Here is a 22,520-nt window from a genome sequence, read left to right on the forward strand (position 1 = left end):
ACCAGAAATGGCAATCCCTTCGTCCCTCGTCTTCTTTTTGCATAAATGTTTCTTGTTTGTAATTAGGTTTGAGAAATACTACAGCTTTGGTGGAAGACATTCTATTATATGGTAATATGAACTGGTAGTTTGGAGCATGCATTGTAACAGAGTTACAGTTTTTGATGTGACAGCTAACTGGGGGTCCAAAACGTTGACATTAAAGGAAGTTTACGCAACAGAAGGAGCGGATAAACCATCAGTTGCCAGTTCTCATTAACTTTTACCAGGTTTCACTTAGACGAGGAAGCTGTATTTTCCTCTTTTGTGTTAAACATGAACGGAAAGAGGAAGTATTTTCTGTCTGCTTGATGAGCGCTCTCAAACGCCGCATGTCCAGTTCTCTGCCTGATCTGAGAGGAGTGGAGTCTTCTCAGTCATGGATGTCTACAGAGAAGCTGTGGATTATCTGGAGTCCCAACATGTTTCAGGTGAGAAGACAACCTGTGGTTAACACCTTTTCTAGGTGCAGATGGTGTGTTTACCTTTTGTTCTTCCTAATCTGTTTGCTTGTTGCTGTTCTTTGTTGCAGCAGAGGCTGAAACAGACATCACAGAGGAGGATGTCTTTCAGGAGGAGGTGGTTTCCAGCTTTCTCTCAACCATGAACATTGAGAGCATAGACCTTCCCGACACCCCAGTGAGTTCCCCCAATTTAAACACATCCCAAATGTTTCTTATCACTCAGCACAAGCTCTAAACTTCCCAATTTTCTCTTTCGGGAATTCAGTCTTTCAGTTGTTTAATTTCCATCAAACACCAGGAGGGAAATGAGAAGGATCCACAGCTAACGAGGTCAAAGCTCGCGCAAAAACCCCAAAACAGCTCAGCCAGTTGCTTCAACACTGCACATTTTTAACAGCAATGCTTTAAAGTTAATGTCAACAGTGTGTAACAAGCTCAGAGGGCTTTAGGTTACGTCAGAATTCTGCTGAGGTATTTTTTTAAAAAGCTCATTTCTCTTTTGTATACTAGACTAAATCACTTAATTCCAAAAAGGGGTTTGGCTTATTTAAATTTAAGCTGTGTTTTGCCTACTCTTGCACAAGTTAAACCTTATTAACCACGGAAAAAACAAAAAGATTAAGTAGGAAAGGAATTGTGAATGATACCTGTAAAGCTACGTTCACCCTGCGATTTAACCCACCGCTTCCAATGAAAAGTCTATGTAAACGTGTGTAAACCTGCGTTTTGGGCTTCTGTATTGAGAACTGTGGCGTCCACACGTCAACGCATGTTTTTAAGTCCAGTAGCGAGCTCTGCATAGAAATCGGGCGATCATTGATCGCGCCCTGGAATAGACTTTTCATTGAAAGTGGATGCTTGAACCCAGGTTTACGCGACCGGTTTGTATGTAACTCAATGTCTATGTAAATGCGCATACATTTTGTGCTTTATCATTTTAAATTCTCATGCGTCGCTATGCAAGTCTCAGGGACTCTGATTCGGTAGTTATGTATGGATGGCGTTCCTTGTTAATTCACAGAAGTGCCAGACGTTTGAAAATTGATCATGAAGCAGAAAGTAATAATAGTGGTTTGTGTCCTGCTGGAATTATAAGACACCAATTCTTTGATCTATCGGAATAAATCCATGAAAGAAAAAGCCGGGAGTGAGATCTGTTAGCATAATAAGCTTTCTAGTTTATCTGAGCATCTAATATTTTTGGTGGCTGCGGCCTATTGTTAACAGTATTCAGTGGGAAAATAACTGCCTGAAGTAGAGATGGACTGATTTCGCTGCATGTTTTCTGATCCAGTTGTTCAGTCCAGAGGAAATGTTGGAGAAAAGGCTTGTGGTCCTCAAAGGAATCCTGGAGAGCGAGGAGCTTTATCTAGCCGAACTGGACACGCTGCTTATGGTAAACATATACACGCAATCCTCAATTAATTTCATTTATTATACTCAATCGCTCTATAAAAGGGTGTAACGATTGATTGACGTAACCGATTAATTCATTGCTATGATCCAACCGGATCGATCTGTCTGACAAGTTTCAATCGAATCAACCTATACCATTATGAAATTGTTTTCAAATTAAACAAATTGATTATATCAGTGTTGGAAAATACCATTTGGATTGACGCACTGTAGTTTTATTTTATTATAATGCAACAGCGACCAAGTGCCGTCACAGTGGACACCACACATGTGATGGCAGCAAAAAATGATCAATCGTTTAAATGAACCAACATCGACTACGAACAAGTTAGTCAGACACAAATTATGATACGAATTGAAGTTAAAATGACTTGTTACACCCCTACTTAACGGAGTCAATGTCCTCATAGTTGTCATACGCCTGGATGTGTGAAATTTGTTCCCGGTAATTGACCCATCCGCTAGACCAATTTGGTGGTTTAACCCCCCAATCTAACCCCTTACAGCTGAGTGTCAAGCAGGGAGGCAATGGGTCTCAATGATAGGGTCTTTGGTATGACTCGGCCTGGCATTGAACTCATTACCTTCCAATCTCAGGGTGGACACTCTACCACAAGGGCACTGAGTTGGTAAGCATTTCCCATTTAGTTTCTAAGAGTTAAGACCTTGTTAACATTTTCTACTAATCTAAACTGCTTTTTAATAGTAGAAAAAACCTTTATTGCTCTGCAACTTCCCTCTTCTTGTTGAACAGTCCACATTCCCAAAAACGTTCTTACTTTAATTTAGTTTCCTTTTAAAGACACTTACGAAACATAGCAGAAGTCATCTCTTGTTAAGTGGACACTTAGGATTCCTTGTGAACACGCATTTTTGTTTTTTTCTATTTGATTTTATTCAGGGTTCACATTTGTGTTTCAGCTTTTGCTCTTTTATCAGCTCAGAGGACAAATTCAAATTGCAAGTGAGCTTCCTGTTTTCCCACCAGACCGTTGACAATGATCTTCTGCAGCTCCATTGTGTCCACTCCATACAATAATAAAAAATAAGTTAGAGATTTGATTAGACATGGTGGGGTCTGATTAGCAAATATACTTTGCAAGTGAGGTGTAGATTTGTTCAAACAAACATAAGTTTGAAAAAATAGGAGAGAAATGGCGATTCACAATCTTTTCTTTTCTAACATTTTTTAAACCAAGAGTCTACATATGGCTAACTATTGTTTCATTGTTCAGTTTTTGCCATATAAAGAGGTCGATGGGTGGTTGAAAAACATAACAAAAGCTTCTCCTTTTACCAACACCCTACATAACTACTCCATGATAAACTACATCTGTTCGTCTTGTGCTTCTACAGAAACAAACTCAAATGAAAAAGAAGGTGGTGGAGAAGAAAAATCTTCTCTAGCCTTTTAGCAAATAAAGAAGAAAACGATAACTCACGATAACGCCAAACAGCTACTCACTAAACGCTAGTTAGCTTAGCTAAGGCTTTTGGCTGTAAACTCAAGTTATTCCTCTTAAAGTACAACTGTTGGTTTAAAAAAAATGTTATAAATAATCTAAGCTTTTATAAATGAATATATTTATGTGGAAATGAGTTGCATCACCCTGTGATTTATTGGATGCTTGACTTTTCCACCATTAGTTTCTCCGTTTCTTATTTATTTTGGGATTATGTGTTTGAAAAAGGGACACTCTTAAACTTTAGAGTGGCTTCCTTAAAAAGTGAGCTAAAAAGTCATGCGAAACAACAAACAGAATGGTAGTTAGGGCCTCATAATTTCCCATCTTTAATTTAGCCAGCAAAAAAGGGAACTCGACAGTTTTGGAACTTATATTGCTTTAAATTTTGTTATTTGATAATATTATTATCGTTTTAAAAGTAGATTCTAAAGAGAGATTTACATGTTAGCATGAAAAATGAAGCAGGTGTTTTATTTGTTAGCTTCTAAAGGTTTTCCTGTTGTTGTCCTTTATTTGTGTTAGACCTTTCGCAGACGATACAGTGACTGTAGACAAAACAAAGAATGGGAAAATCTTACAAGCAAGCTGCTTCCCACTTGGTTTTACAGCAAGTGATTAACCTGTGGTTAATCCAGGGGCAGAGCCACAGGGGAGCAGTTAATACTAGTATCATTATTGACAAAGATTAAGAAATCGTCAATACAAGCTTCTTTTTTGTTTGTTTGTTTACAAATAATTCAAAAGTTAAAGATTTGAGGAACACACAGAAGTAAACAGCAGAATTTCCTTTGCCAGTGTCAAGCTTTTTTTGCTTTTGACTCACATTCAAAATTGTTTGTTGAACTGAAGTGTTAAGCTATCCATCTGTAATAATCACAGCTATTGAGTGTTCTACGTTTACGTTTGAGCTCATTTTGTTGACTCTATCATCATAGAAAACTACTATAGTCATTGCTGTGATGGGAACTTAAAACCAACATCCATTGATAACCTCAAATTTGACTCGAGTCCTTCGATCTTGACGCAACCCTTCCCGGTAATTCGAGAAGAAGAAAAGTGCACAGCGCTTAAATAAGTATGAAATTTCCCCTTCAGAATAGGAAATGGTGCTGCCATAACAAACACTGGTATTGGTTTATGTTTTTTCTATTACTTCCACCTGTTCTTTCAGACAGAAAAAAAAAGTACTACTTGAAAAAGTAGTCTTTGTCCTATTGATAACTAATGGAGATGCTGACATAAGCAAATACAGTGGGGATGTTAGGTAAAGAAAGTAATGTTCAGTGTGTACAGCACTTGTGGCTGTGATGGTTTGCAGGATGTTTGGTTAAATGAGAGAGAATTTGCAAAGCTGCACGGCATCTATTTGTGAACACGGGTCAGAGAGTTATCAGGTTTTGCGCAGCTACTGACAGCGATTCTCATGTCATGTTTTAAAAATGAGATTTTTCTCATTTCAAGCAGATTAATCCTGGTGTTTTTTCTGATCTCTTCCTCTTCAGCCCATGAAGGCTCTGCGGGCCTCAGCTGGAACCTCTCAGCCAGTGTTGTCAAACCAACAGATCCAGACTGTTTTCTACCAGGTACCTGAGCTCAGAGATGTTCACAGAAGCTTTTACTCAGATCTGAAGACCCGTGTGGACACTCACTGCCAGAACAAGCTCGCCGAAGAATTAGGGACGAGAAACTTTGAGTTGGAAGTGGGGGACCTTTTTCTGAAACTGGTAAGTAAGCTGTTGTTTTATCCAGTTTCAGGTTTGTACTGTTGAATAGTTATGAATAAATAAACATTAGCTTTGTAAAAACATGACATTTTCAGTGATCAAGGGACTTGTTAGTTTCTGTAGAACAAATTAATTTCTTTAATCAACATATTTTGGGCGGAAGTGGCTCTGGAGATTGAGCAGGTCCGCCAATGATCGAAGGGTCAGCAGCTCGATCCCCGCTCCCCCAGTACCCTAATAGATAAATAACAAAATATACCTGCTTCCAACCATTTTTATCTAAATGAGAATCAGTCTCAAATGGAAACAATTCCGACCTCAAACTAAAGGGGGCAGTAACTACAAAAATACTTTGGCCATAGAAGGCCATAGAAGAAGAATGGATGCTTCCAATACTACGTTGACACTGGGCATGTGTGGTAAAAGAAGGCGCTGATTGTGGGTTTTTATGTATACGGTGTTTACCCAGGTCTGTCGCTATTCGATACTAGCGCATGTCTTCACAGTTGGAAGAGGATTGGTGCAAAAATGTCAAAGCGGTGCAAATCTCAGGAATCTTGCTTCAGGCTTTTTCTTTCACAGCTTTATTGTGATAAGTGAAAGACTTGGTCATAAAATTTGAACCAGGCACAAAACGCGATTTCTTATTTCTCCTTCATAATTAATTTTCAAACAGTTGACACTTGAGTGTTTTGAAAAGAGCGCTACCCATACATCACAACTAAATCTGAGTGCCTGATTGGTCAAAGTTCCTCTGGTTCAATTGCTGCGTGTTTTGTACTTAGAGCCCAAAAATGGATTTTAAGAAGTTGCGTAGTGACGCGTGCATGTGAGACTTTTGAACGTTGAAGCCTAAAATGCCAATTTATGCACGTTTGTATAGGCTTTTCATTAGAAGCATATGCTTGAATGTATGTTTCCAATGCCCAGTGTGAATGTAGCGTAATATTGTATGTACAAACCAAGCCCCGCCTTCTGTTTCCCAATTTGATTCAAACCAAGGAGTAACAAATAATGCTGTTCCACCAACGACCACTTGAGGCAGGTTGCAAAAAGGAGAGATTTGCCAAAAAATTATGACTTTGGACCAAATTTGAATTCTGGCTGTAATGATGTCTTTGTTATTTAATGCTATATTTTTTTCGTTGCATCTTTGATAAGCAAATCCGTTGTCTTAACATTTTTTAGAGGACAAATTAGTGCAAATCTGGGGAGGGGGGTTAAATGGGTTGGTAGGTGGACCAATTGGTGGAGTTCCAGATTTTACTTAGTTCTGGACAATTGCAGTTTACTATTGAAGTGGGCGGAACAATCTCTGGTCACTGTACCCCTCCCATTTCAGGCTTCACTATAGCTGTGAAGAATCCACTGGGTGACAACACATTATTTGTCCAGTTACACACATTTATAGAAAATACACGCTGTAAGTTTACTAAATTACCAAAGGTCGGAATGTCGTTTTTTGAGGGTCTGGAAAACAACCGTAGCGCATTTGTGTTTGAATGGATTTGAAATGTGTGTTTCTTTTCTGAAACACTCAGAAATGTAATTTTGGTGCTTCGTTTTCATAAGATATGTCCTACATCATCATAAAAATGCTACAAAAACTTGTTAAAACACCTAAAAGACAAACTGTTGCTTAAGTGTCAAAGTTCCTGTGTCTCTTTTGCAGGTTAACCACATTTGTCTTTATGGGGGCTTCATTGAAAACTATGAGAAAGCCGTGGAAGTCGTCAGAAAGTGCACAAACTCAGATCCTCGCTTTCGAACCCTTGCAGAGGTACTGCAAAGCCTTACTTTTTGCAACCACAAGTTTTTGTTGTATCTGAGTCTTCTTTGACATGTTTCCATTCCAGAGCATGATGTCTACCAATGGCACAGACAAAGCTCGAACCAAATACACGTTTGAAGGTACGTACCGCATTTCAGATGCACATTTTCACGGTTTTAGCTGCTTATATTTCATAGAACTGTTTTCCGTGACTCACAGCTCTACTCTACAAGCCTTTGGACAGGGTAACCAAGACCACATTAGTCCTGGGTGTAAGGAAGAATCTTCATCTACTAAGTAATGAAATACTTCTGGATTCACACCTGCAGCAGAGTAACGCTTGATGTGGTTTTATAGGACCTGCTGAAGACGACGCCAGCGGAGCACCGAGACTATGCAGCCTTGCAGGAAGCCCTGAGACTGTCTCGCAGCTTCCTCTCTGGCGTCAATGAGAGTTCACAAAGCAAACGGGACGTCATGCTGAGTCACGACATGGTAAGGGCCGGGCTGGTTAAACCCATCACACGCTTGAAGAAGCATAGCAGCTTCTGTTTTTCTTTGGTGGCCTAGAATTCTTTGATAAGACTGTTCGCCGTTTGCATGGTTGTTCTGTCAGAGGCGTCAACTGATGCGCGACGGTTTTGTGGTGGACGGCAGCGAAGGCCACCGCAGCGTGCGACACCTTTTCCTTTACACTGACCTCCTGCTGTGCACCAGATTCAAACACGCAACCAGAGGGTATGCTTTTGGATCTCAATCAGATACGGTCCAAAATCTGCTTTGATTCTGATCAACTCTTCAAGTGTAGGTTTCTTTTAGGAAGCAGGACCAGTACAGGTTCTCGTGGTACCTGCCCCTCGCTGGCCTCAAACTCTGTTGGGCCGCGGAGCAGGAGCGAGCGCCCGACGTGAACGTCCGCTTACACAGCATCAGAACCAAGATGCACCTCCTACGGCAGCAGCTGAAACAGCATTCAGTGAGTGTTCCACAAGCACAGAGAAGCAGTCTTTTCAAACATTTCAATCAAAAAGGTAACTACAACGGTTTGTGTGTGCAGAGAGCTTCCAGGGGGCTGGTTTTCACGGCTCGCAACAAGAAGAAAATGGAAGAATTGGAGCTCATGCTATTCACATACTCTCCTCTGTACAGATTGGAGCTGTTCAGCTCAAGTGGCAAGGTACCGATCTGCAGCACCTAAAACTATGTTCACGCCGCCCTCAGCAACCAACCAACCAATCAAGTGACCACTTCCAACGAAAAGTCTAAAAATGCGCTTACATGTAGCAAGTTTCTACGACCGTTTTTGGTCTATCCAAACCATGCGTGCGTTGAAAGTCAATTCAGGTCAAACTATCACCAATCAGGGGTTCAGATCTGGTTGTTACGTTTTATTTGGTCTCAACCATTTAAAAATTGACTACAGAGGAGAAATTAATAACTGTGGTTCGTACCCGGATGGAATCATAGAGTAAAAGCCTGGAGCAACATCTGCAAGATTTGCACCACTTTGACATTTCTCACCAAGCCTCTTCCAACTGTCGGTGGCCAACCAGCGCAGGTAAACAGTAGGAAAAAAAGAAGAAGCCCCTCTCTGCTAGTCCAGTGTGAACATCATGGGCTAAAAATACAGCATTTAGCACGTTCTTGAACATGCATCATGTGTGGTGTGCCTGTACACGGATCATTCACGCTTTCAGTTTCATGTTGCTGTTCTTTAGCGATTTAAGTCCAAAGTCCTGAAAAGTTTGTTTTGTCTCCCTGTAGAGTCACACTCTCCTCTTTTCGTCACTGTATGAGCTGGAAGAATGGAGAGAGAACATCTACAAACTAACCTCAGGAAGTAAGTCTTCCAAATGTATGCCTCTGCTCTGCTCCAGTCTGTGTTTTCATGAAGAAAAATAAATTAAGTGATTTTGTTTTCTTAAACATAATCAGTGTAGAGATTTGAGCCTTTGACTGATCTTCTTGGTGAGAGGCCTCGTGCAACTATGTTTATTTTTAAGTTATGGCTCCTTAATTGGTGGTCAATTGTAATGTCAATGCTGGGGGCGAGAAAGGAAGAGAGGACAGCGTCGTTAAAGCACCATTATTTTTCATAAATTAATGAAAATGAGACTAATGGTGTAAAATAATTGACTATTGCTGACAAACACAATTAGTGAGTCAACAAAAGGAGAGACAGACACTGAACATGACATGGTTGTGGGTGCAAAGCAGACACATCTATGAATGCTACTATTTTGTGGGATACTCACCCATGAAATATCACAATGATGGTCCAAAAAGGAAAATATCTGCAACATATCTGGTCAGTGCCAATTGTGTGAATGAAGTTTCTTCTTAGATATTGCAAGGAAATAGACAGATCGTTTTAGATGATTAGATAACCCAGGTTATGCAGAGAATTATTACTTACAAAATCAAGACCAGAAGACCACGAAAGCCAACATTTGGGTTTACAACAACCGTGCTAGGAGCGAGGACGGAAGTGAGAAAGAGAAAAAATATATGCATTATTACCAAAAAAAAGGTGCAAATATCTTTTTATTTTCTTGCTGCATCTAAAAAAATCGATGTTTTTGGTTTGGAATCACCTTAAATACCTGACTTGCTTTTAACAAAAAAGAAATTCATTCAAAAATACCAGGAGGAATATTAGGAAAATAAAATTGGAGAGAAAAAAAACTTTCAAAATTGTAATTTTTTTAAAAATGTAAATAGAGAACTAGATGATGATGACGAATGAGTAAATGAGCTCTTTGTTGATATACTGGTTTATTTGATATTCCTTATAAATTATATAAAATCGTGTTCTGACTTTTGTAAAATATGTTTTTTTTATTTATTACCCCCAGAAATAAATAAAAAAGAACAGAAATAAAAAAAATAAACTTTTGCAGGAAAGTAAACCCATCATGATTAAAAACATGAAACATTTTCTTTTTTCTAATCATTCAAACCTGCAACTGAGTCTTAATAATGTATCTAGAATATACTGTATATAGAAAATTTGGCTTAAAATTACATTTGTAATTGTTGTGAATCAGGAACAGATGAAAAAATGCAGTGGGTTAAAGACCGTGTTTGTGCTGAGAAAATACAATGGGTGTGCTGTAAGCTCGTGGGAGAGCATGTAAACAGAGAGCTCTCAGCCCACAACTCAGAGGTGAATTTCGAATGAACTCCTGCTGCTCTACAGAAACTATATCCTTAAGAATTTCACAGATTTTGGATTTTGGCAAAAACTGACATAATCATAATTAAAAAAACACTTTTAAGACAGTTCAAGAGATGACTGGAGAGGGAGTTAAAAACAGCACCGGTTTGCTTATTTCTTTATTTTTTTATCAAAACGAGCTCTCAAACAGCAAAATGATATGATTGACCAAAGATAGAAACCGCCACGCATGTCTTATTTAAGCACACACAGAGCGCTGAGCTGAAATGAATGTGTGTTGACTGTTGATGCAACTGTAAATACTTTTGGTGTGCTTTCTGCGTAAGCTAAAAAAAGATCAGTTATGTTTACGTTTGATGCCTTAGCAACAGTTTTTTTTTTAATCATACAAGCCAATGTCAGCTCTTCAGTGTGCAGCAACTTTGATGACTGAACCATGAAACCATCTTTTCGATCAGAGGATTCATGTTGGTGCTTCATGTTGTTCATCAGCCATCGAAACCGTCCCTCCAGACCTCCTCACTCTCACCGGCGCCTGTGTCAAACTGAGAATGACCCAGCTGCCCCCGTTCCACAGCTTGAAAAGCGGTACAACCTTCATCTCTGTCTGTCCTCCTCTGGGCTCTCCTCTTCCCAGTGGAGTCAAACCTTTGTCTCTGTGCGTCCTCAGGGCACGACAGGGACTCGTTATGTGGGACTTTAACGGTGGCCATTCATTCAGCTTCAGGCCTGCAGCAGCCTGCTGGTATCTACTCTAAAGGTCTACTCCTGAAATGACTGTCTAAAGAGACCTAATCTTGTGCATATTTCTCCACCTCAGGTGTGTATGTATGCGTGGAAGTGGACGGCTTTGAGTTTTATGACAGACAAGCCCAGACTCACTCGTCAGTCCACAGCCTCAACCCACACTGGGACCAGGTGAGCGTTAAGCTGCGTTTACGCTGCCCAAGAGGCCACTTCCAATGAAGAGTCTAGGATTCAACAAAATCCAAGGATAGAAACGGATGAGAAGTGTTGAGATGGGGGCTTTAATGACGTGACTTTGCTTCATTTCAAACAGGAGTTGTCCTTCCAGGTGGATGGGGCACAGAGCATGAGGCTGGTGTGCGTGAGTCAGATGAATGAACAGGATGATACTGTTCTGGGAAAAACTACCGTCGAGGTAAAACTGCGGTTAAAGCACCGTTATTTTTCATAAAATCCTGAGAAATAAGACTAATGGTGTGAAATAATTGACTATTGCTGACAAACATAATTAGTGAGTCAACCAATCAAAAGGAGAGACAGACAATGAACATGTGGGTGCAAGGCAGACGCATCAATAATTAATACAATTTTGTGGGATATTCACCCATGAAGTCTCACCATGATAGTCCAAAAAGCAAAATATCTGGTCAGTGCCAATTGTGTGAATGAAGTTTCTTCTAGGATGTTGGAAGGAAATAGACAGAGAATTTTAAATGATTAACAGTGACGAAAAAACGTACAAAATCCAGACTAAAATACCACAAAAGCCAAAATTTGGTTTTACAAAAACCATGCAACCAAAAATCAAACACTACAAAATCATATCGTAAATGGCGCATACTTATATAGCGCTTTTCTACCTTCCTCGAAGGCCCAAAGCGCCCTTAAACACTGGCGGCAACCTTCCACCAGAGGCAAGGTGGGGTTCAGTGTCTTGCCCAAGGACACTTTGACACATGGGCGTGCAAGGCGGGCATCGAACCCACAGCCTTACGACAACCGCCCTACCACTGCACCCATCCAAAACACCCATCCTAACAAAATCCAGACTCATAAAATACTTGCCAACAAAATGCAGATTTACAAAGTCCAGACTTGTAAAAAACAGACTCAAATGAAAAAGCTTCAATAAAAGCAGACAGCAGAAGTCTGATGAGTTTGTGATTTAGCTGCAAATTATACTGTAGATCTTAAAAACGCCTGGATCTATCTATCTTTCTGGTCTTAAATTAACAGTTTAGGCTGGTGGAGGTAGTATAGTGGTATGGGAGACATATAATCATAATATAATTTGTTGGCTATTTGGTTCCAATTGAACAAAATATAAACATCACACTCTACCTTATGCTGTTACTGACTCCCTGTATGTACAGTGAAACCATGTTCTAATGGACACTTCCACACCATATCATCCAGTACAAACCGGTTTCCAGAGGGTATGTGCTTGTTATATTTCAATGGGATCCACAATCACCAGAAAAACATCAAATCTGGCACAACTGCAGGATGTAAACAAATACATTTGGACCAAAACCCCCCAGGAATGCTGCCAATACTTCACGCAATGAAGAATAGAAGCACTTCTGAGTGCAAAGGGTCCTACTGAGTACTAACATGAGTAAATCCAATCAAAGCTATATTTCACTTTTTGTATGACAGTAATACCAAACGTTTTATACAGTGAGCCGCGCTCTCAACTGAAAAAAGTCTCCAGAGGATTAACAGAAAACAATTGACAGTAACTGTAACTGAATCCTTTCTGACAAGCAGCCATACCCGAAAGCGGTCCCGATTGTTTGACAGAAAAACCTAAAGAAGATTGCAAATTCAAAACTCCCTCAGCAATTTTATGAAGAGAACACAGTAGGGTTTATGGGGAGAGAAAACTTCTCCAATGGTTGTTTAAGCCAAAATGGGGACTTTTTTTTGAGGAAGTTCCACCTTAAACCTCTATAAATAGCTTGTGAAAAGAGAACCAAAGGCCCTGCTAGGTTGAAGATGTGATACTTTCGGAGTGCCAGGGCTCTTGTTTAGACCATTTCCCTATTGTGTTACTAGGTACTTGTTTAAGCTGTCACCTGTCACATTTAACCACAGCAGCAAAAGGGCTCATCAAACGGACCTTTGCACGCCACTGTTCAATCTCACGCTAAAATCTCTCCAGGTTTGCAAATGGGATGCAGCTCTGCATAGGATTTGCATTGAAGCATGCAGTAAATAGGGCTCATACTCAGTTCATAAAAAGAAATGCAAATTGTCATCCAACACAAAGAAAAAGTCATTGAAAAATTTCACTTCAAACAAGCAACAAAATCCTCAAAAATTGGTGCACTTTGTAGGGACTGAAACGTGAGCTTTCAGATGGTTTACCACGAACAACAAGCAGCTCTGTATATAAGCTGCAAACAAAACAAAAAAAAAGCCGAAGCCACGAGTGCTCTGGTTTAGTTATGAATCAACCCTGACATTTGCAGTTAAATTAGAAATGACGCGACGGAGCCGCTGTAAAACGTTAATAACACTTTCTATAAAATGCTTATTTGAAAGCGTGATCAAGGCAGAGCGGCGTGGTCCAAATGTGCTGCACTGAGAACAACAGCTATAAAGTTTTCATGAGATGAAACTCAGAATAAATGGGGAAAAAGTGCTTACTCTGAGATCCAATGATTTGATTATCAAAAGCACATGAGGGATTACACCATTGACTGTATATGAGAACTGGACCGAGTGAGTGGGATGTCACCCATAGAAAATGGATTGTGCCTATGTGTGGTCTCCGGGCGAAAAATGGGCAAATCTGCACAGAACACACAGGTGGGCTGCAAGAATGATCAAAGTTGTGGACCACTCAATGATCCTGTAGAGCAAAAATAGTCATGCATTTTATATCTTTGGGCATGCTGTACACGACAAGTCGTAGTGAACACTTATACAACACGCAAGGGTGAGTACCGGTAAGCGGGAAGTAGGTGAGACGCAGGTGTGTCGTGCAAATGTTTGATTGTTTTTCAAACCCCCGAAGTTTATGCATTGCACAATGAGCCTGTTAGTGTGGCTAACGATAGCGGTGCGTTTATTTGTTTGTCCCTTGCACACAGCCTGGCTGTGGAGTGTAGTCTGTGTGGGCGTCATACCCTGTGGGTGCAGGATTCCGTAAGGAGCCAGTACGCGCACCTTACTAATGACCAGAGTGTGATGTACGGGAACTGTACCCCTATATCACCTGTACATCACCATTGTGTGTAACTAAAGTCAGCGTCACACAGCCACTACATACAATTTATGCATTTTGCCCAGATAGAAATTGGTCATACATGAATATAGGTAGAAAAAAGTGAGAAAAGTTGTGGTCTTTACGTGAAATTTGCACATATGTATCACGAATAAACCACACCACAAACACGTAGATCAACATGGAGCATGAACTGTGCGTGATTATTGGGCTGTTAATATGCAATTCATTAGTGATTTGTGCGTCAATTAGGTCATTTGATCTTGATATGTGTGCTATATACACGATATAAAAGTTATACATCAGTCATAAATGTGTGATAAGTGTGGTAGACACACGTGGAATAGTCATGAAAAGCTATAGATCTGCAAAGGCATCTAGCAAAAAAACCACAAACAATTGTGAAAGATTTACGTAATTTATTACGTATAAACGACATAAAACTGCATAAACTGCGTAATTCTCAACCGAAAAAAAAATTTGAACGGCTCAAAACCAAATTTACGTAAAGACTCGTCGGCTGAAACCATCGACGGACATCTGTGGACATCGATGAATGACGAATCCAAGAAACACCTATGAATTATGTGTCACGCAATTATCACCGAAGACCAAAATTTCACACGTGAAAAATGTACGTAGTGGCTGTGTGACACAGCCTTTACATTATCCCCAGGAATACATTTACCACACAATCGTAGGTTCCATTGTCATAGCGGGTCAACCCTTGTACGGTTGCTTGTGACCAAGGTATTACTTTCATTCGCCGTTTTGACTGATGTCATCCGTAAGCAGTGATTTGTCTAGAACAGTCTAAGTCAATGTTTGTATGGCAACCACTCTTGCCAGTCAGGAGTGAGCTTGTTGGAAAGCCACACCCCTACCACTTGAAAGCAGGAGAATCTGTCAATGAACGTTTAACGTGAGACCCCATCCTGTTATTGAGGCATCTGATTGGTCAGTTTACATCTTGATTAATTTACACACCAGAGACAAATATAATGAAATAGAAATTAGGATTACCAAGGCCATATTTAAAAAAAGTATCATAGCAAGAATGGCTTTTCTTACAAATATAATGAGTAATAACTGCTTATTTATCAATAAAAGTCTATGGGAGTTTGGCTTCCTGGTACCAGTGGGTACTTTCTGTTTGGAATGCCAGGGGGGAGGGGTCACTTTGTCCAGTTCCCATATACAGTATGTGTTATGTAATATATGCATTATGCAAACAGGTTGTGACCCCTTTTTCCCACATCAGTTGGAGTCTAAAACCCTGAGCGAGCGATGGAGGAGGCAGACGCTGCGACTGGGTCAGGTGGATTTGACCATTTCCTTGAAGTACAATCCCCACCCGCTGGAACCGCCCAGCTCCTCTGTCCAACAGCTGCCCCTTTTCGGTGTACCCATTGAAAAAGTCGCACAGTGAGTCCCCAGCATGTTTTTCTTTCACATTCTTCAAAAAACATGCATTTTTCTTCTGAAAAGCCCCAAACCCCTGAAACCAAAAGATGTTTATAAGGTTTTTTTTTTAAAAACCGGGGTCAGAAGAGTGGTGTGACAGGAAGCAGAGAAAATCGGAAACTGTTTGATCAAATGGGTGGAGAGAGTATTTTGAACGGGTTGGATCCTCTGTCAGACAGGAGGGAGTGCTTGTTCCTCATGTGGTGCGATGCTGCGTGGAGGAAGTGGAGAGGAGAGGCATGCAAGAGGTGGGAATCTACAGAATCTCGGGAACCAGCAGTGATGTCAACTTTCTCAAAGCAGCTTTCAACAGCAGTAAGGAAACACGCACTGTCATCTAGAGACCGTGTCCCACAGACAAATTGGTACATATTGCACATATGGAAATTGGTGATGTGTGAATATACAGAGAAAAAGTGAAACTTTCCCATGAATGAACCAAGTTAAAACCACAGAATAACACGTAAATCAGCGTAAAATGCAAATCGTGGCCAAAATGTGTGCGTCAATGATGCAACTTAGCGTAAAAACGTATAAATTACATACATACTGTATATCACACATGTATCACAAAAAAAACAAAAATTCATACGTGGAAAATGCGCAAAATGTATGTAGTGGCTGTGTGACGGCCTTGAAAAGGGGTGGAGATCTGGGGAGCTTCCCACGTCTTTTAAATTCCCACCCCGATCATCCTTTGATCTATTTTTAAAGCGTTCCCAGTTTTAATTATTTTTGGCCAAAATCAACAATCAAAGTGTCGTTTTCTAGGACATAGTTTCTGCAGAGCGGCAGGAGTTCATTACAAATTTACTTCTGAGTTGTGGGCGGGACTGTTGGCGTGAAGCAAACCCGCCCCCCTTTCCCTCCCCATCGTTGAGAGCTCTCTGTTTACACGCTCTCCTTCCTTCCTTTCTGCTTCCCTCTCCCTTACACCCCCAAGCTACCGGTGCAACAAAAATCGCTAGCAACGTTGGAAGCATCCAGCCGTACAGTTTTGAGTAAGATACCAGCCCGGACGAGGAAAACAAAGATGTACATGGATTTAGTCGTCTTGTCGTGAGCTTGTGGCGCGCCCAGTGCATTGTTTACGTCACAAACACAATTTTTTTCAAACAGCATTTTTTTGTCTGCTCCTGATTCACAATGATCATCAGAAAAAGGCCACAAGAACATACAAACACAAAATCAGAATGGGTCTTTACATTTTGTTTTTGTAAATCATCTAGTAATTTCGATTGACTTGTTGTTTGCTGACATTTTAAAGATTGTCTTTTTTGTCGGTTTTGAATAAAATCGACTTCCCTGTTGGTTGTGGGCAGATCTGCGGGAAGCCGTTAGCAGACTGAGAAATGCAGAAGTGAACTCCGTCTCCGGGGTCCTCAAGTTGTACCTCAGAGAACTGCCTGAGCCGCTCATCCCCGCAGAGCTGTTTCAGAGTCTGGCAGAAAGCCTGAGTAAGAACAACAGAACCCACCACAAAACAGTCCACACACAGGAGCAGTGAAACGAACCGCCTAAACGAATGAACCACATACGGATCAAAAAGATGAAAGAGCGGGAGCCAGTCAGAGTGGGTGGGAGAGGTGCGGATTTTAGGGAGAAAACATATTTCAAAGTTGGATAATTTTTGGAAGAAAATCTATATGATGGTCAGATCTAAATCATGCTCAAACAAGCAGATGTTTCCAAGCGGTCGGGTCCATTTTAGACAGTGAAGGGTAAAAGCAAACTGAACTATTCTAATTCTAATCAGTCTAGCCCAGGAGTGTCCAAAACCAGGCCTCGAGGGCCTGCCTCCTGCTGCTTTTCCAAATATCTTGCCCGAAATGCTGTTAATTAGCTGGATCAAGTGTGTTCAGCCAATAAGGAGCTTCAATGACAGGTTGGATGGAAAACATGCTGGACACCGGCCCTCAACGCCTGGATTCTGAGAGCCCTGTTCTAATCCAATCCAATAGTGGTATTCCACAAGGAGAGCTAGAGAGGAGTGTAAATTGACCTCAGCCCAATATCAATGCCTCTTTAGTGTACTATAAGGAATGGGGGTCAGCACTGACGGGACTCTTCTAAAGCCTTATTTCCACTGAGCGGTCTGGTCCGGTGCGGTTTAGACCGATTGCATCATAGTAGTGCAACTACAGCAAAAGCTAAGTTCAAACAAGGAGATCATCCAACAGCTCATTGTTTTCCCGCTTTGCTTTTGGTACTTCGTAGCCATTTTTCTAATCAACGGGGGCCCAAAAGCGGTACGGTTTGCTACGGCTTAATGGGTCCATTTTATAATGGCAACACTCAAAATACCGGACCGGACCTCTCAATGAAAACAAGGTTTTATTGACCTCAGAGCCAAACAACCAGAAATAGATTTTTTTTTTTGGGACTTACGTGCACCATGGGCCACGAAAAAGATTTATCAGGACAGATTTGCCGCATACACACCTGTCAAAAGGTCTAAAAACGTTTGGAAAGACCTTTATTTTTTTTATTTTTTATTTTTTATTTTTTTAACTTGTCCTGTCCAACAGCTGGGCAGACAGATGAGAGCTGACAGCCTCTTGTGTTGGACATATTTTACTTTAACAATAGGGGTTATTAATCTTCATACCAGAGGTATGTCTGAATAAACCCCTTGTCAAAAGGTCTAAAAAGGTTTGGAAACACCTTTAACATATAACTTGTTGGTCTGTGGAGTTGACTATAGTGACTAGCCTATAGTGAATGTCCATTTTTTCTATGGGCATGCTCCAGGCGACAAGTCGCACTGAACACTTAAACAACACAAAAGCGCAATTAAGAGTGAAGTAGGTGAGACGCAGATCTTTCCTTTTTTCATCACAGTGTGCAAGCGGCCCGCAGGTGCTGTTCAATTGATAAGTGATTGTTATAAATGAAGAAATTAGACAGAGTGTCGCTTGTGTGGACATCCTTCAGGTGTCCTATGTGCACTTACATTTCACCTTCACATCATGCAGCATTTGCTCGTGATCAGTTAGGAGAAATCTTACCAACAACTAGTGTGTGGCGTGAAGGACACCGTACGACAGCACGTCATGAGTCCGGCTTCTAACCTCACAAATAGTTCACAATACTTTTTCCCACAAGCACAATGGTACGTTCCATTTTCAAGACGAAGGTGGCTCTACAAGCCTTTAACTGATAGACACACCTGCGCTCCCCTTAGGACGTGGCTGCTCCTCCACAAGCAGCAGACAACTACGGAGCCCGTGTCCAGACATTAAAAAACTAAAATATATCTCGTTCCCACAGATTAATATCTTCTTCCCACAAATCAATATCTTGTTCGCACAACATAATATTCCGTTCCCACAAGATAATATTCTGTTCCCTCGAAACACTATTTCGTTCCCTCGAAATAATGAATTTGTGCGAACAGAAAAATTATTCACGTCATAAGTCATTCAAAAAACCCGGATATGCTCTCCGTCCGGCCGCAAAAACCACTTTCAGCAGTAACTTCCGTGTCTCTGTGACCCGCAGTCGTGCAAGAAAGGAAAAAGAAAAACAAGAATGATCAATTTATTATTGTCTCAATGAATATAAGAAAAACATCATAAGATTTATGATACCTAGGGTTGCTGCTTTGCCACACAATTTCCCGGACATAGCTCCTACTAGTTCCGCCGCGGAGCTCTTTTGCTTGTCATGCCGGCATTCGGGTAGCTGACTGGCCGGTAGACAGACAGCCAGCTGATATTGTAGTTTAGGGTCGAATAGGAATAATAATATTCAGGACTTGTCTTTTATTAACATACTCTTTAGCAGTCGCTTTACAATTGAAGGCTAGTCGGCTACATGCTAACTATGTGGGAATGAAATAGTATTCCGAGGGAACGGAATAATATCTTGTGGGAACTGAATATTATTTCGTGCGAACAAGATATTAATTTGTGGGACTGAGATTAATTTTAGTTTTTTAATGTCAGGACACGGGCTCCGTAGAAACAGCAGCAGCAGGTCTACAACCTGCAGCTCTGCGGCCACATGTGGCTCTTCGACCCCTCCATGTGGCGGTTTAAAACAAATAAAATATTTGTATTTTAAAATGTAAGTACGTAGTAATCTTAAAAGAGTAAACTAACTTAAGCCCAAAACAACTCACAAGTTGTGCTAAAACATTTTGATCGTGTCTATATATACACAATCAAAATCAAATCAAAATTTTGAAAGGGAGTCATCTAAAACTCTTTCAAAAGCTGTAAACTTTTTAAAATTCAAATAAAAAAAGGATATTTTGTCTTTAAATTCACGTGTTATTTATACCAAAAAGAGTAGTTCATTTAAAGGTATTCTAAAAGTTACAATAACACAAATCAGTGTCTCATTTTTCTAAAGGTTGAAGTCAGACTTTTGTGGCTCCTTTTGGGTTGTGATCAGTGAGAAATCGACCTGAAGGACTCTAGAAGTGTTAAGGGATGCAGAATCCTCTCTGGGCTAAAACCTTGTCATTGTTGGTGAGATCACATTTGAACAAAAGGGAAAGTTCTGGCACTCGTTGTCTTCACTTAAACGTTTCTAGACATCTGAATCCAGCCTTGCAGATAGTAAAAGTGGGTTTTTGGTGAAAAGAGACAAATTAGAGCATAGAGCCAATAGAGCATAGAGCCAATTTAAAGCATAGAGAACCTATTGGGTTCTCACCTCTGATTTGTCCTTGAAGGTAAAGTTGGAAAAACAGAAATGATCCAAACGTATTTCTGAAACAGTGAAGCTTCACTGACTGCAACACAAATTGTCTGTTTGAGTTGTGTATATGTAGAGTTTGACACCTTGTGTTTGTGGATCCTTCATAAGAGATCCAGGATGAGAACTCTCGGCAGGCCTCCATGCTGTCGCTGCTGCGGTCCTGTCCCCACGCCAACCAGCACACCTTCCTGTACCTCATGCATCACTTGCAACGGTTTGTTGCGCTTCTTCTTTCATTGACTAGTTTGGTTAACAAGTGTCATGGTGGTTACTGGTTCCACTCCTCTACAGCTCTTGCTTGATCTTTTTTAACACTTTTTTTTTCTCAGAGTTGCAGAAATGCAAGACTTCAACAAAATGACTTTGATGAACTTGGCTACAGTTTTTGGTCCAAGTCTGTTACGCCCCCCAGTGGCTGGACTGAACGGGGCCTCTCTGGACATTTCCCACGAGGTGGTCGTCCAGGTCAGCCAAAACACACCAAACCCAGTCTGTTCTTTACGGTACAGCAGTTAACAAAAAATAAAACAAGCAAATAGCATGAAATTATGAGATAACAGTTACACCTTTACAAGAATAAAGTCGTGTAGTTCTGCTTACATTTTACCAGAATAAACCAGTAAAAATATTAGGAAAAAAGTTGAATATTTTACCAGAATAAGGTTGTAAAATGATGGGAAAAACGTCAAATATTTTACAAGAATAAAGCAGTAAAATTGTGAGTAAAAAAGTTTAAATTTTAACAGAATAAAGTAGTAGATTTATGAGAAAAAAGTTACAAATTTGATAGAATAAAGTAGTAAACTTATGTTTAAATTTGACCAGAATAAAGGATAAGGTTATGAGAAAAGAAAGGAAATCTTACTATAATAAAGTTATAAAATTATGAGATAAAAGTTGACATTTTACCAGAATAAAGTCGTAAAATTATGTGAAAAACTTCAAATATTTTACCAATATAAAGCAGTAAAATTATGAGAACATTTTTTTAATTTTAACAGAATAAAGTCATAAAATTGCGAGAAAACAGTCAAAAGTTTAACCACAATGAAGCAGTAAAATTGAGAAAAAATTGAAATTTTAACAATATAAAGTTGTAATTTTTTTAAAAGTCATACAATTATATAGCAAAATTATGAAAATGGATTGTCATATATGCACACATATTAATTTTTTAATGGTGACCCAAATTCTCTTTTGTAGTTTTTCATTCCTTTAAGATAAAACCTATAGGACAAAAACAAGTCTTTTTAGTTCTGCTTACTTTTTAAAATGAAAAAAAAACTGCTTTTTTTAATTTTTATTTTATTTGCTGTCATTATACTACATCATCAGATAACTTTATTTAAAAATAAAAAAACTAAATTTTGCTTCCAGAACAGCTCTGCATGTTTTTGTCAGTGACAAAAACAAACAAACCAATAGATATTGTTACAGAAATGACAAAATGCTTTTATCTTTAAATAAAAACAAAACAAAAAAAAATATGAAAGAGAAATAATGAATACGTGAGGATTTATTTTGTGTTAGATTTACACTGTTCAGCCTTTCATAATAAAGCTCAATGATTTTTCTTTATTCCACTTTGGATTTCCCCTTTGGTAAAAGTAGTACACTTGAAGTTTATTTTATTGAGTATACTTCCGTATAAGTAAAGCAAGTATACTACAGACTGTGTATGTGTAGTGTAGGAAGTATATTAACTTACTACTTCATTAAACTAAATTGAAACATTTTAAATGTATATATAGCAGCATTCAAAAACTAAACTTCAAGTATACCGCCTCACTTTTGAGTAGAGTAAGAATAATTGTAGCACACTTTTTTTAGTACACTACTCTTTGATAAGGCTTTGCTTTAGATCAGTTGCGATGATGTTGCTAATGTGAACACACCACTTACTTTTTTAATGTTCATGCATCCAGAAAACTACTCCCTTTTTGGCTGTTTCAAACAGGAAGTGGAACGTCTTGGTTTTGGTTTCAGAGAAATCGTTCCACCTTTGCTTTTTACACAACAGGCAGCTCAGAAATGAAATGTTTTCTATAAAAAAAAAGTTGAAAGAACAGTTGCCAGAAGCGTCCTCTGCTTCCCGCGTGAGCACGCTCTGTGTGTTTGTGTGCGCTCAGGTCCAGGTGGTTCTCTGCTACCTTCAGTGCAACAACCTCCCCGAGGCCCAGACGTCTCTGCCGCACGACGACGCGGACGACGAAGACGAGACCACCCACATGTGAGGCCACCATCTGCGTGGGGGCTGGACAGGAGATCCAAGCAGTGTGTGGACAATAAAGTATTTATTCAGAACAGTAGAA

General features: G+C 39.9%; 1 protein-coding gene across 2 annotated transcripts; it reads left to right on the plus strand.

Annotated features, from left to right (window-relative positions):
• LOC101164256 (active breakpoint cluster region-related protein) lies at positions 1–22,520 on the plus strand. Of its 2 annotated transcripts, none has more exons than XM_011487528.3 (22): positions 1–470; positions 572–678; positions 1,798–1,899; positions 4,888–5,109; positions 6,782–6,889; positions 6,966–7,020; positions 7,100–7,152; positions 7,238–7,375; positions 7,497–7,618; positions 7,700–7,856; positions 7,938–8,057; positions 8,645–8,720; positions 10,551–10,646; positions 10,729–10,803; positions 10,879–10,976; positions 11,119–11,220; positions 15,299–15,462; positions 15,677–15,816; positions 16,824–16,958; positions 20,317–20,422; positions 20,538–20,673; positions 22,338–22,520. In XM_011487528.3, exons 1-22 carry the CDS (start codon positions 419–421, stop codon positions 22,440–22,442), a joined length of 2,469 nt encoding a protein of 822 aa, XP_011485830.1. In that variant the 5' UTR covers positions 1–418; the 3' UTR covers positions 22,443–22,520. The 2 variants fall into 2 exon arrangements, with proteins under 2 accessions (XP_011485830.1, XP_011485831.1); XM_011487529.3 differs by having other exon boundaries at positions 575–678.

Source organism: Oryzias latipes, chromosome 18, assembly GCF_002234675.1.
Source record: "Oryzias latipes chromosome 18, ASM223467v1".
Taxonomy (NCBI): domain Eukaryota; kingdom Metazoa; phylum Chordata; class Actinopteri; order Beloniformes; family Adrianichthyidae; genus Oryzias; species Oryzias latipes.

Coding starts and splice junctions, on each gene's coding strand:
- LOC101164256 (XM_011487528.3), top strand. CDS start 419: ATGGATGTCTACAGAGAAGCTGTGGATTATCTGGAGTCCCAACATGTT. Junction 6,890..6,965: donor GCTTTCGAACCCTTGCAGAG/GTACTGCAAAGC, acceptor TTTCCATTCCAG/AGCATGATGTCTACCAATGG. Junction 7,376..7,496: donor TCATGCTGAGTCACGACATG/GTAAGGGCCGGG, acceptor TTGTTCTGTCAG/AGGCGTCAACTGATGCGCGA.